Source organism: Columba livia, chromosome 3 (assembly GCF_036013475.1).
Source record: "Columba livia isolate bColLiv1 breed racing homer chromosome 3, bColLiv1.pat.W.v2, whole genome shotgun sequence".
In the NCBI taxonomy this organism is placed as follows: domain Eukaryota; kingdom Metazoa; phylum Chordata; class Aves; order Columbiformes; family Columbidae; genus Columba; species Columba livia.
Window position 1 is genome coordinate 116,711,523 of NC_088604.1, and position 22,399 is coordinate 116,733,921.

At 42.2% G+C, this 22,399-nt stretch overlaps 2 protein-coding genes across 3 annotated transcripts in view; one reads left to right on the top strand and one right to left on the bottom strand.

The window, feature by feature from the left end:
• Nucleotides 1-5,258: 5,258 nt before the first annotated feature.
• ANKEF1 (ankyrin repeat and EF-hand domain containing 1) lies at nt 5,259-21,344 on the bottom strand. 2 transcript variants are annotated; one of them, XM_065059878.1, is made up of 10 exons: nt 21,121-21,344; nt 17,202-17,588; nt 16,499-16,698; nt 14,946-15,095; nt 14,050-14,173; nt 12,333-13,155; nt 9,334-9,560; nt 7,905-8,056; nt 6,557-6,700; nt 5,259-5,523 (listed from the first exon to the last, which is right to left on the bottom strand). In XM_065059878.1, the coding sequence occupies exons 1-10, from the start codon at nt 21,311-21,313 to the stop codon at nt 5,398-5,400; spliced, it is 2,526 nt and encodes an 841-aa protein (XP_064915950.1). In that variant the 5' UTR covers nt 21,314-21,344; the 3' UTR covers nt 5,259-5,397. The 2 variants fall into 2 exon arrangements, with proteins under 2 accessions (XP_064915950.1, XP_064915951.1); XM_065059879.1 differs by having other exon boundaries at nt 21,086-21,220.
• The window catches only part of PAK5 (p21 (RAC1) activated kinase 5), a 156,757-nt gene continuing 154,817 nt past the window's right edge, over nt 20,460-22,399 (top strand). The window contains exon 1 of the mRNA XM_021298709.2: nt 20,460-20,593. The gene's annotated coding sequence lies outside the window, so the exon portion shown is untranslated. The remainder of the gene's footprint in view (nt 20,594-22,399) is intronic.

A 22,399-nucleotide genomic window follows, 5' to 3' on the forward strand; every position in this document is an offset into this window, starting at 1 on the left:
TTTTTAATATTCAGGAAAAGTTCCCTCCCACGGTTCGCCAGAAGCACACTGCACAAGGTCACGGGCCCGGCCTCAGCAAACTTGTTTTTAAAAAGATGCAAATCAGTGTTTCAAACGCAGATGGTGCCTTTCAGTACGCAGAGGTCTGACTGTCAGAAGGTGGATATTCCTTGTTTACTGAGAAATTAAAATCTGTTCACCCAGGTAGGCTCTAAGAGTCACCCAGTGGCTACAAGAAACCATTGAACTACTGGGCTGCAAAGGGAAAAACCAGCTGTTGGCCATTAACAGCCAGTTTAATCAGCTGGGGCAGGAGAAGATAGGGAGAGAATTAAAGGGAGAAGTAGCAGTTCTAGGAACAAGTGGGGAGTGCTATCAGGATGAATAAGGTATTGTGAAGGGGGGCTAAAAGGCACGAGGGGATGAAAGTCATGATGAAATTATTCTGTACCTATTTCTTTTAAGTAATGGTTATATTTGATTTCTTCTTTTTCTCTTTAGTAGATGCCAGGTCACTCTGGCCCATCAGATAATAACTACTGACAGACATTCAGAATTAAGAGGCAATTTGAAGCTCCTTTTGGCTCATGTGAATGTTTCTGGTTGTCCCTCTCTAATAGCTGTACAACCCAACAGTGCTTCCCTGGGATGTGCTAGGCTGCTTTTCTCTTCTTCATCATCAGGTAGGAGCTGGATTGCACAAAATTAGCTGGTCCCCATTTTTATAGTCTGTTCTTTGTTTTTCTACAGCTCTCCCGTATTTTCCTTTTGGGGTACCTGGACTTCATTTCTCCTGTCAGCAGCATGTCATAGGCTGTAGGAACTGGACAGACGAAACAACTCTGTAGTGTCCCTGCAAGCCCCGTGCCACAGGAGAAGAGCTGTTGGGTTATACAAGCACTCCTGGTAGTAGGAGAGGACTTACTCAGCCCACTCTTTCAGTAGGATTCCACTCAGTAATACCTTTTTTTTTTCCCCCTTTCAGGAGGTCTCCAAGCCTTATAATGACATTATATTGTGACTTAGCCTTGTTCCAGTTAAGTGCATTTGCAGAGGGAGGAAGCAGAGCCCTTATTTGGGGATGAGGAAATCTTCCTTCCTCCAGCCCCTTAAAACCAATTCAATTCCTCTTGCTGGAACTCCTCCCTGATTTGTTATTACAAATGAGATACTCCTGGGAGCTATGGCAAGGGGTTCGTAGCAGTAGTAAGGATAAATTGAATTTCCTGAGGTTCAATCTCGAACAACTGATAAGCTGGGCTATTCAGGAGCCATTCAAAGGTCTTAAGCTGTAACCATATTTATTACTTCCACTGCACTTACAGCAGCTCAAGAATTCCACACTGTACTGTCCATTTTGCATTAGCATAACAGCATCGATGGCTGTAACTAGAACAACATTTGAGTTGCAATTTGCCATTCAAATAAAGCCCCATTGTGAATGGTGAATGTACTAAAAATGGGGAGAAAAAGCATGTTCTTGTGTTTCAGCCATAAATTTGTATTTAATGAAAACTGGGGGAAAATATATGTGCTGGGTCTAGGAAGCCTGTGAGACCATCTGAGAACAGAGGAGAACTTTTTGTCAAATGCATCTTATTTTGTGGCCTTTACTGAAGCTGTATTAATGTCATCATATTGAAGTGATGATTCATTGTACTGTTTATTTAATGTGTACGATAACTCTGATAGCGGTTTCCTCCTAGATTAAAAATGATTGCAGAAGCAAGCTGGTGAAACTATATAGTGACTTAGAGAAGTCTTGGGCACAGAGGAACTGCCCAAAGGGACATGTGGTGCATGTTTGCATTTTGGGGAGAAACGTGTGGATTGCCAGGGTGGAGGGTATGGTTGAAATGGGAAATTAGGCAGGTGTGTGTGAATCCAGCTGTCCCTATATGTGAGAAGAAAGAAGCCCCGTGGTGAGGTGCTTTTTAAAAAGAATAGAAAATAAAATTGGTGCAATATGGGCCTGAACCACTGACTGTTCACCGAGGTCTTTTTTACTAAATATCTCTTGGTGCCCAGTTATTCTCATGCCCTGTAGTATTTGATGAATTTTGAGTCTGTTATAAAGCACTGGGGCTTCCTGCATAATGAGGAGCCTTTGAAAAGCACTCCAGAGTTAAAGAACAGAGTTCTAAGCACATAAATATGTGCCAATGGCATATATAACAGCAATACCCAGCCCTAATTTCATGTGTTTTGCAAGTGAACTTAAAATAGCACATGTTGGAAATCAGCAGATGAGAAACGTAATTGCCTGTGTCCTGCAGTGAAGTGGTAGGTGAAGCACTTCTGGGTATCAACAGCAGCCAGCCTGAGGTACTTGTGTTAGTCTGAAAAGTACTTGAGGATTTCACAAGTGTCTTGAACTTTAAAGGCAAATCACAAAGGTGACTAAGGTTAGGTTACAGCCTGATTGTGAACTGAAACTAGTACACGACTCATCTAGTCTTAGGTTGCGTAGATGTGCGGAGTTCATCTTCCCTTTTCCTTTCAGAGTTGCTGCCCTCTGTCTGCCTAATTTTTCTGCGTTGGTTTCTCCCTTTGATTTACTTTTCACTTGTGCTACCGGTCTCAAGAGACTGAGTCACCACTATAATCTGTTTGAACTCCCACCTGCAGATTTCCTTGTTCTCGGTACATTTTCTGCTATTGATTCAACTTCCCAGAAGGCGCTCTCGCTTTGCTCTCTATCACCGAGGCCCCTCTCTCTGACCATCGCTTGGTACCCTTTAACACTGTCCATCAAACCATCACTCAGCTTTTCCATGACCAGTACAGACTCCTTCTCTCCCTCACAGCTTGCTCACAGCTCTTTCCTGTATTCCCTTCATTCTGCTGATGGTCCATACGTTAGTGTGGCAGTAGTGACCCGAGTGAGGAATACTGTGGTACTTCCAGGCAGCAGAGCCGAGCAACTGGCTTTAACAGCACAGAACTCTCTGAGCTCATCTCCGTAACTCTGCCAGAAACACAGTTTTACCCTACATGATGAGTTAGGAGTTTCTGATTGTGCTGCTTGATTTTCTTTTGATGGCTACTGTTCAGCAAATTAACCCTGCACCTCTCCTTCTAGAGATGTAGTTTTATTTACAACTGTTCATGGGCATCCTGCTCCTTGCATGCACTGCGTTCTAGGACTAACTTTAACACTATTATTTTTGTAATTAATATTTACAATCATCTGCAGCCAGCGGAAGTTTTATGCTGCCAAGCAAAGATGATCTACTGATACTAAGAATTCCAAGACAGCTGATATTTTAAATGGTATCTCACTTGCCTGTAAAGTCTTTCTTTATGCTAAACATATCCGGATCTTTTCCTCAATGTAAGCAACTTGTCATAAACTACTCATGCACAACCACACTCATACAAATATGTTCAGCAGCGTTATCTGAAAATAGTATCTCCCCAGCTATATCTACTGGCTAAGCATTTGTCTTGGTTATCTACTAAATATCGCATTTACATTTGGATCATGGAATACCAGGTTGGAAGGGACCACAAGGATCATCTGGTCCAACCCTTCTTGGCAAAAGCACCATCTAGATAAGATGGCCCAGCACCCTGTCCAGCTGAATCTTAAAGCGTCCAGTGTTGGGGAATCCATCACTTCATTCAGGTACTGGTGGTATCTTTAAGAATGTGACCATCCAGGCTTTTGCCAACCTTCTTCCACTCTGCTCTCTTCATACCTAAGCAAATCCAGGCATGGAAATGTTACATCACACATATCATGGGCAAAACTCGGTTCTTATTACAAGAAGTGATGAGCCAAAAGGAAAGAACCTAGTTTGAAGCTCAGATTCTGGACTTCAAGACTTGCATCAAAAAAGATGAGTATGTTTGAAAACAAATTTTCAAAAGTAGTTGTACTCTTGAGACAGGCATCTCTTGAAGTCTGTGAGACTTCATTAAAATAAATTTGAAGAATGGGAACTATGAAACCAGAAGCTATTTAATTTACAGTGTCTGTCAAGACCCATCTCATCTTCTTTCCTGAGGGACACACACATCACCACACTGGACAACCAGGGAGCAAACTGCACTGCTGGAAATCTTTCTGTGTTACATGCCAACAGTAATTAACTGAGGTCCTGAAACACAAGGGATTTTTATCCCTTATACATTAGCTAACTAGACTCTTCTCACAATCTATGTAAATATTTTTTAATTTTCCAAGGATAATTGGCCTAGAGGGTTCCACAGGCTGTTTACACATTGTACAGTATTTAATGTGTGCTACTTTCTCTTTTTTTTCCTCTATCTGAATGTTCTTGTATCCTGTGAAAGGATAGAAGGTCTCAGTTCACATCTCCACGCTTTTTGCTTCTTTAGATATATTTTATGGCATTCCCTCCCACTTACTTCCTCTCTAAGCTAAACATTCCCCGTATTTCTGGCCTCTGCTTACCCAAAATTTATCACTTCTTACTGCCTTTTTGAAGCTCCAAATTGGGCTCACTTTTGTGCTGCCAACTATTTCGTAGACATATTCAACAGAACTCAAGAGGCGGAGTCCCTCAGCATAAGCCATGCTGGTCCTATCACATGAATCTTTGACGTTATACACTTCCTAAAATGAACTTTCAGCACCTGCTCTTCATACTAAGTTACTGCAGCCTTGTCAGTTCACTTTGAAGACACCAATTCCTTCCCAATCACACAGCTCATAAAAACTGCAGGGACAAGGTCTGTGGACTTGATATTTGTAGGGCAAACACTGCTTTGGATTAGCTGCAGATGTTGCTCTTAATGCAAGAACGTGGATTCACAAAATCTCTGAATGTTTTTCAAATTTGCAGAAAATATCTAAAGGTTTTGATAACAGCTTTGCAACACTGCAGTTGGGGAATACAGTGACTGAGGAGAAAGGTTTGTGCACTTTTGCAAGTGTGTGGGAGAACACGAACGCAGTACACTAGACAGTGGTAGTCCTGGTTGTAAATTCTGTACTTTCCGTTGCCTCTGCAGGCAATCAAGAACATTGTTGTCTTAAATAATTTCTGAATGCTACCTTTATATTTAGTACGCTTTAAGTAGTAAGTGTAACGTGTCTTCCAGGAAGAAGTTTTATGTTGGGGTGAAAAACAGCCTGATAAAGCCATACCTTCACAAAGACAAAGGATGTGTGTGTGTGTCACAACAGTAGCCCTGCCATAAAGTACGTTGAGCCAGCTCCAAGACTTAGAATCACATGAGGATAAACCTTTCTCTAGACTAAGACCTTAACAAAAGATTGTAAGCGGAAAAACTTCCTACCGTTGTTTTTAATCATAAGTGACATATGTTTACTGAGCACTGCACGATTCCTTCCTTACAGAGGAGTAGCATTTTAGATCTTTGTCCCCTCAAAATACGTGCTGAAGTAGCTTCTTCCAGCTGGTGTGCTTATTGTACAACTTTTCTATTAAAGGGGGTTGTGGAGCTTTCCGAGCGGCCACCAAGAGCAAGGTATTCATGGAGCAATTCCTGCTTTCTTACTAGCTCCTCTGTTGCAGCTTCAGGGGACCAAATCTAGAAAGTAAAGGTATTTGTAGTTAATTTCTACATGACTTCTGCATCTGAAGCATTAAGAGGACACTGTTAACCAAATAGAGCCATATTCTGGCACTCCTTTCCATCCTGAGACGTACAAGAAAACTAGTGTGGCTTCCCAGAAGATACCATAACATTTTGTGTATCTATAAGCAGGGCATCCTCTTGTCACTTCAAATCTATAACATGCCATGGGCTCATATCAGTGGGAAAAAAGATGTAAAGGTAATTGTTGAGAATGACTGACTCAGGCCCAAGATCCTCAGAGTGGAAAATAGTAATTAGTTGTAGAGTCACTGGCAATGTAGCCTTACTCCCCTGAGACCACTGCAGAAACCAGCACAAATCAGGGTTAGGGAAATGGTAACAAACGCCTAACAAAGCTTCTCAGTCAGCAATGGTATTCTTTTCCTTTTTAAGGAGAAAAAAATACTTACAAAATTACTTCTCTGTGATTATCTGTTTCTTGGTTATTTGTGAATGAGTATTAACAAGTCCTTGATACAAAAATTTTATTTCCAGTATGCTAACTCTAGGTAGTAAATATTTAGTGTACTGTGATCCATTTAGTTCAGTAACTGTCACTGACATGAGTATTAATAATCATCCAATAACTAGTTGAGAAGGCAAATTAGAAGCTGATGCTGGTCCTATGCACAAGGGCTCCTATCCTTTAAGTGTAGGAATGTAAAAATCCACACCATGAACATAGTTGCATTTGTATTTTACTGTGGCTCAAATTTAATCCCATTTTTAAATCTTATAAGAGCCTGATTTCCATGATAATTTGTTTTATGTATATATATGCGTATATGTATATAATACGTATGCACATATGTATGAACTTTTTAGTTTACCACTGTTTTGTGGCAACTTGTCTAGCCTGTGTCATGTCATCTATAAGTTAGTCAAATTGTGAGGTCATTTCATCAGATTGTTCTGGGTTTTGATCTACAGCAAGGTCTCTCTTTAAATTAATGTGTAACTGCTCAAGTTTTGCTACTGTACGTACTTTTCTGGGTTTGAATGTGACGCCCTCTTTCTTGGTAGCACCACTGGTTATCAAAGAGTTCAGATAAATAACACTCTCCTTAGGGGAACGCGCTTTCTTTTCAATAATTGATTTTTCTATAACTGGCAGAGATACCTGTGAAGGCTGAAAGGGAAGTTATCAGTTATACAAATACATCACATTTGGAAGCAAGGCACACATCCCGCATCTTCTGATACTTCTTTTGATATCTTTACTGTGCGTGTATTTTTCTTAATCTGTTCAGGATCTGTCTTTCTTAAAGCTGATATTTTATTCATTTTTAATAACCCAAAATTGTGAGGGGAGACCCTTTAAAAGATAGAGGATAACTCCCCTTCTTGGACACTAAAACACTCACCGCTCTTTAAGACTTTCAAGACAATCACCTTGTACTACTGGTGATCCCAACCTGTGCTGGGTGATGAATAAATAAGCACCCAACGTTGTCATCCTCCTGCCTATGGAAGTCCTATATACCCCTGACAAATTCAGAACATTTTGAAAGGGGAAAACCAACATTTGGCTACCAGGACGTATTTACTGCACCGCCCAGGGCAGGACTGTTGGAGGACGCTTCCAGCAACGCAGATAAAACTGCATTTTCTCTCTGAATAGCATTCTGAGTCTGACTAACAAGTACCGCTGGTAAATCAGGAAGATCTCATCTCCAAGAAGACAACCAGAATGTGGTCATGGAGGCGGATGTCAGCTTGGGAATGAGGGCAATAGGAAAGTTCTCAAGGCTCCTGGTGGGTGCAGGAAAGGCATCCAGAAGTACAACAGCGAAACATCAGTCTGGGATTTGAGAAACAGCACTTGGGTCAACGGTAGAAGAGGAAGGGTACAAGATAAGCTGGGAAATGAGAAGTCAGCAAGGCTGATATTGCATCAATTAATTTGATTAGCAGAATAAAAAGATCTTTCTACTAATTTGAAGGGCCTTGGTTTTATGCTATGAAGAAGCAGGTGCTCCATTTAAGAAATTACAGTTACCAGTTGTTTAGTATTTACCACATCAGAGCTGGATGATCATAAACTTCAGGAGGAGGGGGAAAAGAAGAGGAAATGGTTTTCTGTGTCCTGTCAGTTATGTAGGACATAATTCTTAAGTGGCATTGGGGGAGACATGAAGTTCATACAATCAACAAGTCAAAATTTCAGCCGATGAACAAGTACTAGCAAGAATGAGTATTGGCTTTGGAAAATACTCACTTTAACAAAACTGCCTGATTTATAGCTTTAGAGAGACATGGATGGCAAATAAATGACAGAAAGAGGTACTCTACTAACTACTAGCAAATCAATCCTTCGCTACCATCTCTCATACCTCTTTTTTCACAGTCTCTACAGGCTTCGGTGTAGATTTTTTCTCTGCTGCTTTTTTTTCTGGTACTTCTGGCAAATTTTCCAGTTCATTTTGGAGCAGTTCAATTATTCGAGAATCTGCGAATGCTTTAGCAATATCCAGAGCATTCTTTCCTGTGTTTAAAAAAAATCAAATACCTATATAAGCCATGGAAATTAACCTTGGCACTTGTTATTGCAACTGGATCATGACACTACAGTCAACTGAATTTAATCAGGCTTCTATTTCATTATATTAACTACTCAGTGTGCCAGCAGTGTGCCTGGCATTGGTGTGAGCATGGCAGTCATCAGCACTGCTTGCAGAAATAAGGGCTTGCAGAAACGAGCCTTGAAACTAAATACTGCAGGCATTCTTGGAGCGGTTGCTAAGCTCATAATGTCCTAACATTTGCAGCTTAATATACTGGTCTTGCAAGTTATAATTTTGATCTGTGAGACCTGAGAGTATTTAGCACTAGGAGATGGCTGGCACAATACAAGGTTAGGAATGTAGGTTGAGCTATTACAGGTATCTTCCTTTTCTAGTGCTTGCCCTATGGCTGGCAAGGAGTGAAGGGAAAGCCCCGTGGTTTAAGTTATGCCAGACACTTCGGTGCCTAAGAAAGGAAAAATACTCCTGGATCTTATGAGATGAGACCCTGTGGCTGTGAACAGTTATGAGACTAAACTGCCGTGTGAATTGAAACTTCACACGGTAACAGAAATGGAGAATACACATCCCTTCTAGAAGAGGGTTTCACCTATAACGCATTTTAGGAAGGAAAGTCTCATTATGTAGCAATATTGCTTCCTATGTTAGAGCAGGGGCTTAAAATGTGATGTTAACTGCTTAAACTAATCCAAAAATAGAGGAAATAACACTGGATGGGGAATCTGCTGTGAGGAGGCAATGCTTCAGTATCAGCTCCAATTTGTTTTTCTGTTAAGTAGTTTTTTTCTCTGGGACTAATATTTATATGCTAAGCAGCAAGATTTTGTTTTAACCAGTGCTGCCTGTGCATAAAAATAAGTGATTTAAATGGGTGGCAGAGTACATACTAGCCACAACTAAAATCTAATTTTCCATCAAGTAATATTAATAACTAGCTAATTTTTTTTTTCATTAAAGCCATTATAACTCTGTATATATCCTGTGAGGAGCAATAGCCTCTTTAATCATGTAATTGATCATGTTACTTTATTTTCTAGATGCATAAAACCCAGCAAAGCTGACTCCTTAGTGACTCTATACTGTAGAAACCTAATAGAATCTAAGTCTTACCTTCCTCCCATTTCTGACAGCAATCACAAATTCAGAACACTTCTCAAAGTGTTTGAAGAATATTTTTTTTAATAAAACATGTATACACATAAGAAAACAGGCCTTTTGGGGAGAGATTGATATTTACCATTGCTGTTGGTTATTTGGATGTCAGCACCCGCAGTAATTAAAAAATAGACTATATCCAGTCTGCTGATCTCGATGGCTCTCATTAGCGGGGTGGCGTTGCCTATTGAAAGCGCATCCACTGCTGCTCCAGCCTCCACGAGCAGTTCAGCGATATCCAGGTGTCCCTTATAGCATGCGTGGTGGAGGGGAGTCCACATGAAATTGTCTGTTGCGTTTATATCTGCCCTACAAAAGAGTAAGAGGAGATGTGGCAGGTGGAGCCAGCTACTCGATATAGTAACATCCACAGCTCCAAGTACAGTCAATGTTAACTGCCCACTGCAAGGGCATAGGCAATGTAAATAACATTTTCATATTGCGACTCATTTTAGTATCTGATATATTGCTTGTCTTGGAATATTAATCATAAGAGTGTGCCTGGGTGGTGATCACATCTCACTTGAAGCCAACGCAGTGACCTCTACATGGAGGTTTTCACAGGTACAGAGAAAAACAAGCATTCAAACAGCTTAATCCTGTCAAATGCAGGTAGTGTTTGTGCTCCAGCTCCACAGAGAATGGCAAAAAGCAGATTAACGAATTGAAAAAAAGAATGCTCCTGGGCCAAGAACAGGTGCTCTAAAACACATGGCAAAATTGCCTGCTGTCCAATTTATAAATGAGTTAGACAAGGTCTATTTCAGAAAATCTGAGGATTTAAAACTTTTTCAGCCACTGTGCCACTGTGCAATATGCTGCCTTCAGATGACGCTGTGGGGAAAAGTATTGTCAGCCCTTTAGCAACCGGCTGCCTTGGGAGCTTTCGGGCTGGGGTCATGCAAGCCATGAACGAGCCACTAGAACCCTTAATAGTGTTAAAAGGGTTCCCCATAGCTTTTCAGAAAGCACAGTCCATGACCATGCCCAGATCTGCGATCTCCCATGCGTGCCATGGACCTAGAGGTCCTGAACTGAATCAGGGGCACTGTCCCGTTTAGGGACAAAGAGCTGATGTCTTCCCAGAACACGCGGAGGGAGGGAGAAGGAAGAAAAAATACGAATGAAGCTGCTTCCTGGGATAGCTTTTTGTTCTTCTGGTTGGATGGTTAATATTTAAGACTAGATCAAAAGAACTGATTCATCTGTTCATCTTGTTTAAATTTTTTATCTTTTTCAGAATTCTACCTTTGGTGAGATCTTATCACAGTAAATTCCCCAGACTTATCAGTTTTACCATTGTTACCTTTCAGTTGCTTAGCCATTATGGTTTATTCATTTGCTGTTGTCATTTCCTTTATATTTCTCATTAAAATAAGCGGTTCCAGTTATTCCACTTTCTCTCTCAACCCAGCCTCCACACCAGTACTGATACTCTGTCTGCCCTTGAATCCTTTTTGTTACCTTCACTCTACCAGTAACAAACCGATTGCACAGACCAGGAACAACACAGCACTGACTTAAAAATTCTTTAGCATTAAATTTGTCTTTAGCCCAAATTAAATTTACCTCTGAGTCTTGCTAGAACAAGACAGAAAGCAGATACCACCAAATTATGTTTAAACCTCAGCATTTTCTATAGCTCTGGATAAGTGTTTTGTTTTCTATTTGATGCAGATTTGTTGTAACACGTTGAAGAAGTTGTGTTGTAAGAAGCATTTGAACTTCCATGAGAGTATCTGAAAGTCCATGCTTTTAAGAGATGCAAAGCTAAACACTGTACCGACCACTTTCCACTTTCTGCTTTAGGTCAATTTAAAAATCTCAAAATTGGTACTTTTTTTTTTAAACTAATTTATTACATTTCTAGGTCCAATTGTTAAATATGATGAGATGTGACTCCAGTGCTGTCTAGTGAGGTTTAACACAAGCAGTTGAGATTAATTTGCTGGATTAATTTGCTAACTCTTGCATCCTTATCTTTGGAAGATCTGATTATGCACGTTTACACAACTTTCCATATGCTCCAGGAATGTCAGTGTAATTACCAGGGTGTAAAAAGATCCACGTGCTGTTAAATCACTGCAGGAGCTGGAGCAACAACTACAGCCACTTATTCTGAGAAAAGAATGTTAAAATGAGTTCTAGCTATAGGTAGAGAACAAAGCTAATGTAAATATCTCTGAGAAATGTTCATTTAAGCATTTATGTGAACTTCTGCCCTACAAAAGAGTAAGAGGAGATGTGGCAGGTGGAGCCAGCTACTCGATATAGTAACATCCACAGCTCCAAGTACAGTCAATGTTAACTGCCCACTGCAAGGGCATATTCAATGTAAATAACATCTTCATATTGCCACTCATTTTAGTATCTGATATATTGCAGTCTAACAAAAAGAAGAGATTATGCTATTATACAACTGAATCTTTCTTGAATTGCTTTCACTTCTAAGCTGTCATTGAGATTTTTCACAAGTGTGTCTGTAGGCTACAGAATCGCTGAAGCACTTCTAAAGTGAGGAATGGACTAAACAGGAGCACGCGCTTCTGGTGTAAATCCTGCTGCCTCAGCCTGCTGAGGAAAGCGATTATAAGGCTGATCCCCTTAAAACATTTGCATGCAAAGGCCCTGGCATGTGGAACAGAGAAGTCCAGCATTGCCTTGATGATTTCATGCAAGTCACTTGAGCCAGATTTCTCCAAAATCATTTATCTGATGTTGAGTGTCCAGTTTTGAGGATGCACCGTTTGAGGCGTGGATGTGAACAAAGTGCAGTTCCAATAGACTGGATTTGTAGGCACTCTACATCTGACCAAAATGTCAACAGCCCAGACACCAAACATTTCAGATCTGGAAAACATACCTCTTGGCTGTTTCTATTTCCCTGTTACTGAAATGTGAAAAATAATAAACTGATCCTCTAACTCAGGATCTTATGGAAATAACTTTAATGCTAAATGTTATGTCAATAAAATAAAAACCCATAGTTTGTTGCATCCAAATGTTTACTGGAAATTGATGCTTTTTGAAAGCCCTTCCAAAATATCAGTTAAAAAAAAAAAAAATCAGAAATGATCTTACCCCTTTTCCAGAAGATACTGCACCAGATCTACGTTCCCAGTTGCACATGCAGTCATCAAAGGTGTTTTGTAGTATTTATCTTTTATGTCTACTGGCACACCCTCATCAAATGCTTTCTGTAGAGACACAAAGTCTCCAGCTCTGACCAGGTAGTTAATATTCATGTACTCTTTCCTTGGCTCATCTGTGTACCAGACACGGTCGTCGTGCACGGGATGGGCAGATGGGTGGTCTCGGTTAAAGCGGTCACTATCGGGAGTGTCCTGAATGACCTCGACCATGTACAGAGGGAAGCCGTCTTCCCTATGCGGACACACGCTCTTTGGCATAACACAAATGGGCACCGGCACGGCAACTCCTTTTTTGCCTCTTCCTTTCTTCCCTTTCTTCCCCTTCTTCCTTTTAGGTCCAAAGGCTGTTATAAGGCAACTTTTCTGCAAGTATTTAAAGCCCTTAAAAAATTCTTCTACGTTGATTCCCTCAGGCTCAGACCCTTCGTGTTTTTCAGCGATCATTTGTATTTGTTCAATGTCCACAAAGGCACAGTGCTTCTGAATAACCGATATAAAATCAGCTTTAGTTACCATCCCATCTTCCTGCTTGACAGCCTCAAACACCTTGGAGAGGGCATCCTGGTGCTCTAAGGACCAGTCATACAGCTTCAGTGCCCAGAGCGGGTTTTCCTCCTTAGCCTCAGGCTTGGACTGTTTTTTAAAGTTCTTTTCTGCTTTACGCAACTCTGCTGTTGCTGCTTTAAAACCACCCTCCTTGGCAACGGCTCTTGGGGTCTTTTGTGACAAGTTCATCCATGTAGGATCACAGCCTAAAAATATGGACACAATTTCACTGATAATGCAGCGGGATTCCTAATTACGTAATATAAAAGCCTTTTAATATACATGCAACTAATTGCCACAAGTCTACAATTTTATGCTGTTTTAATTATAAATAGCAATAGTAGGTGGAAGCACATTATTGATAGACTGTAAGGTTAGCTATGTGTCCATACTTGTTTCCCAAAGGGAGAGTCACTGGATAACCCCTGCACTACTTATCCATCTGCTCATGAATATGTACAAAAAGGCACAAGTTCAGTGAAAATTTTACTCTCTTACTCAAAGCAGGAAGCAATGTTAAGAGGACACAAAGATTAAAATGTCACTTACTGTTCTATATCCCAAACTTGCAATTTGGTGATGGACCACTGGTTAAACATTTGAATTACGAGAACAGTATGTAGGATTTTGCACAGTGCTCATGAATCAAAGCTTAAAGTGGCATAATTATCTGATTAAGTTGGAAAATGACCACAGCTGCTTTGGAGTATGTTTCAATAGCTATGGGTGCCAAGTTTCTCCATAACTACACTGAGATAATTTTTTTAAATGATCAGCAAACCAAAAATTAATATTCTATTGGAATATTCAATAGGATACTTCCAAAACCAACTAAAACCTGAAGCATTTAATACAGTCCGGTTCTAAATTATACAAACCTATGATGTTTCTGCTGCTTTCTTTGAGGAATGTTTTATCTCGGCCACATTAGTAGAAATCAGTCATAATAGCCTATGTTAGGCACATCTTAATGAGAATTACATACACCACATGATACCTCAGAGAGTCAAATCTTTCATAGATGCCCAAGTGAAATCTTTCCTTTAGCACAGAAAAAATAAGATACAGGATTGTTGCAAAGTAAAGTGTTTTTAATGTACCTCTTTGTCCTATAAACTTGCAGCACATTGCAAATCCTCCCTCTGCAGCATAATGAAGCGGTGTGTTACCATTCATGGCAATCAGGCCCAAGTCTCCATTATAAGCTGAAATAATCCTCAACACCTAGAAAAAAAAAGACAGTATCACCAAAAATCTTATTTGTTAAGATGGGGAAGGGTGAGAATGATTTATAAATAAATGCAATATCATCTATTCCCAGTTTATATAGTGAAGTTCTCTCCCATGCCCAGCTGGCCAACATGCACCTAATATTCAAATTTTTTATAGTACTGTGATTATTTAACTGAGGAAATAAAAACTTTGTTCAGTTGTAGATATCAAGGACAAGCTTCACTCCTGCCAGCGAACTGCAGGCCCCTGTCTTAAAGTAATGCTGACCTTGCATGCACAATCAAAACTGCGTAATTTTATACAGTCTCAGGATGATGTGGGGGATCAGGAAGAAAGCGCCTACCTGCAGCTGTTTGCTTCTGCCCTTCTTGTAATGGGAACGTTTCATCCAAGTTACACAGCTGGGAGATGCTCCACATTGGGAGAAACAAGCTCTCCGGTGGAGCACCCACATGAGCGCACACACTCAGAGGTACCTTAGCAAAAAAGGCTCTGCAATTATGAGAGGGATTCTATCACTGCTGGATTCCCTTTGATACTTAAAAAGAAGCTGGTTTTGATTGCTGATTATGATGCTTTGATTAGCTGAGATACTGGACTCAAAAAAAAAAAAAACAACCCAAAAAACAAACAACCACAACAACAACAACAACAAAAACAACACACAAAAAACCAAAAAACATGCAACCCCCCAAAAAACAAACAAAAAAACCACCTCAGATTGGGCTTTGAAACCATGTTCTAACGCCACAAATGATGATACCTCAAAATGGCCTCCTTTGGCTGCAAAATGTGCAGCACTGTGTCTTTCAAAGTCGAATTGGTTGACATCAGCTCCCCTCTCAAGCAGACCACGCACCAGCTCGAGAGCGCCTGCTCTTGCGGATTCCATTAAGACTGTGCGACCCGTAGCCTGCAAGGTAGCAAGACATAAATTCAGAATTTGTTTTGTCTGCTAATTCAGGTTGGAGCAATATGATCTGATTGTTGCAAAGTGGCATAAAATTGAAGGTCTCCTTTTAGGTATTACCAAAAAAAGGAGACACGTCTAGTAGTTTCAAAGATACTTGCAAGTAGACTTTAAGAATCTAGTCATGATGCTGCTAAAATATGAGTAGTCAAATCCCAGAAACCCAAGTACATTAGTAGCTCCGGTCCCTTGAATTGTCCCTATGAAAATCAGTTCCTTAGTTAAGGAATTCCTTATTCTGTGTGCATGCTCTCATGCATGTTTACAAAATCTAACACAAAATACCAGCATAAGGGGCTGTGGCTGGAGGAGTGCTACAGGGAAGGCAGAGCATCTGGGGAATTTCACTACTGTTCCGTCTGAGAGGGAAAGTTCCCCTTCTAATACGTTAATGCTATGTCTTTTTCTATATAATATTGTATGTTTGAGATTAGCAGGATCTATTTTCTTTATAATAGCTGATTTTGGTAGATCTGGTGACCTTACCAAGAGCAGAGCACATCCAGGATTAGGGATCGCCTGCCACTAACATCTGGATCCACAGCAACACTTAGAATATCTGACTTGCCAAATTTCTCTGGGTGTAGCAAACCATTCCCATTGTATGAACAGGTTATGTGCCCATCATATTACAAAAAAATGCAGGTTTCTCATATTGCAGGTGCACCGAGTGCATGAATCAGACACGTGCATGAAAGGATGGGATAAGGATGTCCAAACATTGGTTTTACTATAGCTACAAGCTAGGAAGGATGCTGCAAAGCTAGGACCAAAGCAAAAGCCATGGGTAGCTTTAAAGGAAAGCCTGAGCTCCTTGACTTGCTCAATAGCACTAAGCTCCAGTCCTTCAGGTCTTTGTTAAATGAAGGAAGTAAACAAATAAATGACTAAGACATGCAAAAGAGAAAAAAACCAGTTTCTTATGCTTCATCTTTGCCTTCATTTCCCCATCAGGTTATTTTTATGTTGACTCACCTTTTAGTGAATATTATTTCAACTCTGAAAACTTCAGGGCATATCAAGGCAAAGTACAAATCAGCACTTCTCCAATGAAGTACAGTGAACTGCAGCTGCTAAAAGCTGGCCCAGTTACATTTTGGGTTTGTAAAATATTTGCACTCTAACCTAGAATAATCTAGATCAGGATACATGGTTCAAGCAGAAGACTTAAATCCCTGCTCCTGCGAAAAAGGGTGGTATAGAAGAAGGGAATAGCTATGGCCACAGAGTTAAGCACTTGTCAATGCTTATTTTAATGTGAGGATTTAAGGTCACATATGTTAGCCATCTAATAACTATTCTATATACTCCTGTATATATGTTCATGGTTACAGAAACATTCATACTGGGTTCATTCCATGGGGATTTGCTCCTCTTTCCAAGAAATTCAGACATATTTCTTCAATATCATGAGCTTGCTCACAGGCTTGTAGAAATACAGGCTTCCCATCAGTAGTACAGTTGTTAACATCTGCACCGTGATCCAAGGCAATTTGCGTGCAGTGGTAGTGCCGCTTTGTAGGTAACATGCAGTAAAACAAAACACCTGCAAAGAAAAACAGCAGGGATTCTGGTGCAATAGTAAGTTATTAGAAAGGTTACTTAGGCTGTAATCTTCACAGCTGACCAGACAGACTCCTTCAATAGAGGCCCATTAACTTCTCTCAGGGTATATACATGCAAAAAAGACTTCTATTAATAGAATAATAATAATATTAATTAACATTAATAGTTTAGAGCCTTTGAACTTGGGGAGTAAACCAGAATTTAAAATATGACAGGTCACGGGAAGAATACGATTCTCAATCGCAAGTTGTCTTTCAGCTATGTACAGGACAGAGGTATGATTTAAAGGCCTAGACTGTTCAGGGAGAATTATTTTCCTTGTCATCAAAGCTCTTATGACCATTAGCTCCTGTTGAGCTGTAAGGACTACCCTCAACCACAGCTCCTCTCTAGAGACTGGACACAACATTTGCAACAAGGGTGTAACACAGTAAGGAGTCATTTCATGGTATTTCTGGTCTGACGAGGTTCCCTTTTACTTACCTTTCCCTTCATTATCCACAACAGTCATGTCTGCTTTAGCTTTTACTAATAAATCCAAAATCAATTCATGGCCTAGCTCAGCTGCCTTCATTGCTGGAGTACATCCCATTTTGTCCTGGACATCTGGGTGAGCTCCCTGTTCCAGCAAGAAGCTGCACATGTCACTGTCATTCTTCATGCAGGCCAAATGAAGGGCACTAAATCCTTCCTCAGGCTCTGTGAAATTCAGGAGGTTTGGGAATCCATTCTGGACCAGCTTTTCTATTTTCTTCTTATCTTTCTGGTGAACGCACTGAAGAAGTTTGTAGATCTGTAAGTTTAGAAGTCTGTAATCTACTGGTAACATCCCAGAATAAGAAAAAGTGGCTTCTTTCAAGGAAGTAATTTCTGCATGGGGAGAGAAGAAAACATGTAAATGTGGAGATGAGATTATAATTACATGCCAGGAAGAACAGGAATTAAGCTACGTTCAAGGCATGAAAATATCCACTTTAACTTGACAGCGCACCTAGCTTTGAATTAATTAATCTCATTTAGTATGTACAGCATATAGAGATATAAGATAAATACATGTAGCACCTTGCAAAATTGTTCTTTATAGTCTTCAAACTGTTCTGAACAAGTCTCATTTGAGGTGAAAATTGAGAAACTGCAAGGTAGCTGCTTTCCATTCAAGTAAATGTTATAATCTACAACATCTTGGAAGCCTAAGAGGAGACTGATCATCTGTCATTTTAGTACTTCAAGTGAAAAGAAAAAAAAAAAATTACAAGTCACAGTGTCCTCTGCACTTACTGAACATAAAACTGATACTAGCATCACCTCACCAGTACCTGAGCACCTTCATTTTTTTGGTAGCTGATGCACGATTTTCCTGCTGGGCTACATACATAACAGAGTAAATTGCATTTCTCTGCACCAAAACCCTCGGCAGAAAAAAGATGCAGACAGTGAGGCACTGGTCTGGAAAATGGTTACCCCTGGCGATGCAACACATGCTTAAGAAAGTGTGCTGCAGGAAACCAGCTTTGCAGCTGCCTCAATTCTGATTTCTTTTTTTGGTCAGGCTTTTTAGCCACTTTTAGCTAGTCTGAGCACTAAGGATATTATAAGGACGATTTCTGAAGATTCTGTAAGTGGACGGGAAGCTTCAGCAAGCCTTGGGTCAGCCTGTCCTCCAAAAATGACAATGTGCTTACACACCCAAGCAACTACTAGTTCTAAGTGTTCCTGCCAGCGTCCACAGCAGTGACACAGCAAAGGAGCAGGGTACAAGTGGCACAAGCTGTTGCAGGAACAGCTGTGGCTTTGGGAGGCAACAGGACAATCAGCAGTACCAGTGAGAAAGGTGGACATGTGCTGCACGTGTTAGACACCACAGAGTGGGGCTGAAAAACAGCAAACCACAAAATATTCTTGCAATATCCCTATATATATGTCCAATGATGATTTAAACTACATGGTTAGCTATTACTTGCTCCCTACAACCTGTCTCATGCAGGACACGAGACTGACAGCACACCTTGCACTTAATGCACACCTTCCGTTTTGCTCACAGGGCGATGTGTTACACTCCATTACAATTTTAGCCCAAATTTAGCCTGATCAGTTTTTTTCTCAGTGCTTTTGAGATGCTTATCATGGTATTATTTTAATACTTCACACACAGTAACAAAATCATTTCCATAAACATAAGTGAAATTATTTTCATCAGAATGGTGAAGTTTGTTGTTATTGCAATCCAACCACCAGTGAGATCCTACCAAGTTTAAAGTCTTTGCTTCAAAGCATTAAGAACCAACAACTTACATGAAAACAACCGTAACATATTAACTGTGACAGTTAATATTTCTTTGCAGTATTTATTGAGAGCGACTGGATCAAGTTTTATTAGAAGTTCATACAGTAACAGAATCACAGGAAGACAGGGGGGAATAGAAAATGCTGCCCAGAGTCAGGTAAAGTTATGAGCAAGTGAAACAGGCTCTGTAATGAAAATATAACTAAAGCATCCTGCAAATTTTCATTAAATACTACCAACCATATGTACTTCATAGAGTTTTTATCACTTCAGCTGTTACAGATCTTTTAATGGAAAATTAGGGATTGTTAACATGGCTTTGAGACGGTCATGCTCCAGGGAGGACTTCATGAAGCTATAATCATAAATCCCAAGCTTGTAACATCTGCTTAGCAACAATTTTATCTGTTGACAAACACTGAGAGAATTGCTACCTTCATTCTGCCAGCTTGTATCATTGTTTTGGTTGAGACCATGATCTCATGTCAAATTCAGATTAACCATTTTCCCAGTACACCTAGTATTAAGACAATAATTTAGATTGGACTCTTGTTGTCTCTCAAAGCTTTCCAAGCTGTGATCGAGGTACGTCGATAGGGAGGGAAGGTCTGGTGGCCAGGGCGCTCTCTCACTGGCTCTCTGCCGAAGCCTGGGGCCTGACTGCTGCTGGAAGCACTTGTGACTCCTTTTTTAAAGCTTTCAACATATTTCAGTTTCAACATTTCAAGTTGAAAGCATCCCTTTAATTATCACTATTCACAAACCAGTAAACAAAATTTTCATATGTTTTATCTTTAGTGAGAGAAAATAGCTTAGCACTTCCTAAATTTAATCCATTCGCCTGCTGGCCATGGAGATAAGCATGAGCCCTATATGCTGGTATAAAAAACCCCCACCAAAATAAACACAATATGATAACAGTGCCATGGTATATTTATAGCTTTATACAAATAATTGCACCGGATTTTGGGCTGTGACTAATGTTTAATAGGAATGATGCAGCAAAATCTTCCTAAAACTGAATTCCAGTAAAATGAATAGCCTGTAATGATGGGGTTTCTCTTCTTGGTGTTAACTCTCAAGAAATGCTTTGTCTTGGGCTGAGGCGTAGCTTAGTGCTGACTGACGGTCGCTTCCCTGGCGCTTCCCATCTGAACCGAGCAGGTTTCAATCCTGCGCTGAGATTTTTGCCCCAACACAGCCCTCTGGGAACCTGGGTCTGGTACTGAGTGCTGTAAATACAATCCCAAGGTTAGGGCTGGATTTGAGCAAAAGATTTGTGTTTTTCCCTCTTCACTTTGCCTTGCAACTTCCAGTCACTTTAGTGTTCATCCAAACTGGAGTGTAACAGAGCCAGGGAGGGCGGGCAGGCAGCCCTGGGGCCAGCCAGCACCTGGCAATCAGGTGTATGAGCAACAGCTGCAGGGGACAGGGGCTGAGAGGAGGTTGTTTCTCATCCAGGAGCAGAGCTCAGGTTCTCCGTAAGCCTCAGGACTGCTGGGGGTGAGTTGCTGCTGAGTCCAGGAGCAAGGAACGGGGTGTGCAACTGCTCTCAGACAGCCTCGAGTGTGGAGGGTCCTGGGGGAGCCAGGTAAGGGATAAAGCTGGTGTGAGGTGGTTCTCCTTGGGCTGCAGTTCAGAGGAAGAGGTGGCCTGTAGAGCAGCCCGGCTTTAACAGGAGAGAAACCGCTGGAAAGGGAATATGTTGCAGAGCTGGCGTTGACCCACACTGTATATCGGTGGTAAGGACTTGCGTGTCTGATGGTGCAGAAAGACAAGCTGAGGTAACTTCTATTAATAGCCCACCCTCCTCTACCAGAGGTGCCGGGGGGGCTTGCTGGTGTCTAGTGTGGAGTATTTCTTTAAGAAACCTGAAGCAGAGCAGCTCTCTGGTGCGGCTCCTGCTGTGTGTGCATGTGTGTGTCCCCATTAGGTGGGCCTGCCCCACACACAGTGCCCGACACCGCCGTTCCTGCCCGGCCGCATTCAGCCGTCACAACCCGCCGGCTGCGGGAGCACCGCTTCGCCCCACCCCGCCAGGCCCGACGGCGGCCTGCGCCTGCCCCCCTCCCCGGGCACTCACCTCAGCCCCAGCGCGCCCCTCCGCCGGGCACTCACCTGAAGAACCACGGCCCCCCGAGAGCCCAGCGGCCGGGGTGCCCTGGCCTGAGGGCCGCGTTCCCCCGCCGGCCCCCGCCGCGCCCGCCATTGTGGTCTCCTTAGCAACGGGGCGCCGCGCGCGCTTCTCCTGGCAACGGCGTCGCGCGGCGGGCAGTTGTGAGGCGGGAGAGGCGCGAGGCGGCGGCGCCATCGTCCCCTCAGGGCCCCCGGGAGCGGAGCGGAGCGGAGCGGCCGCCTCCGAACCGCGGGGTGTGGGGTACGGAGCGGTGCCCTGCCGCCCTCCGAACCGCGGGGTGAGACGGGGCACACGGCCAGGCCTCTGGTTTAGGGGGGGAGTTTGATGGGGAGGGAGAGAGCGACCGCCCTCATGCCCTGAGGGGGAGCCTGGGCCGCCCTGAGGGGGAGCCTGGGCCGCCCTGAGGGGGAGCCTGGGCCGCCCTGAGGGGGAGCCTGGGCCGCCCTGAGGGGGAGCCTGGGCCGCCCTGAGGGGGAGCCTGGGCCGCCCTGAGGGGGAGCCTGGGCCGCCCTGAGGGGGAGCCTGGGCCGTGTGGGCAGTGCTGGGTGCGCCGGCTTCCCCGTGTTGCCGCTTGCCTTGGAGTGCTGGGTGTCCTCATCTTCCGTGGTGCTGCGGGGAAGGAGTTGGATGTGGTGGCCCTTGACATTTCCCTACTGTGGACTTACTTTCTTGCCAAACCTCCTTTTCCTCCCATGGAAAGCAGTACAGTGTAGTTGTTTTGCCTCTAAATTTGACTAGAATTGCTAGCCACAAAAATGGAATCACAGGATTTGTGTATAACCCAACTTCATAGGCATCCCAGAAGGTTTGTGTAGCAGTACAACATCAATCTGACTAAAATTGAAACACAGTTCCATAGAGACCTGGCTGGAAGGAGAAACCTATTTATTAACAGCAAATAAAACCTGTCAGTGCCAACAAATAGGAGAAAATGCCCAAAACTGTTGAAGGGAGTTGAAGCATTAAGTCATTCTAGAAGACAAACACCACTGACAACGGGGCTTCTCAAGCTCTCTGTGCCTCTTTTCTACCCCTTTAGTGTCTGATTTCAGCCCCCGAGTGCCACAAACCCGCTGGCCCTTGGTGATTCCATGGGGCTCAGTAATTGCATGTGGGATAATGGCAGAGATGCCGGGTGCTGCAGTGAGACCATCTGTCTCGGACCCAGCCAAGACTGGCTGTTGAATTATTTGCAAAACACTTATAGCATCGGGAAGTTCAACAACAAAGTTGTTTTCTGACATTAAATCTCTCCTGCCA

Coding starts and splice junctions, on each gene's coding strand:
- ANKEF1 (XM_065059878.1), bottom strand. CDS start 21,313: ATGGCGCCGCCGCCTCGCGCCTCTCCCGCCTCACAACTGCCCGCCGCG. Junction 16,699..17,201: donor TGTGGATAATGAAGGGAAAG/GTAAGTAAAAGG, acceptor TTTTCTTTGCAG/GTGTTTTGTTTTACTGCATG. Junction 15,096..16,498: donor ATCCCCATGGAATGAACCCA/GTATGAATGTTT, acceptor GCTACCTTGCAG/GCTACGGGTCGCACAGTCTT.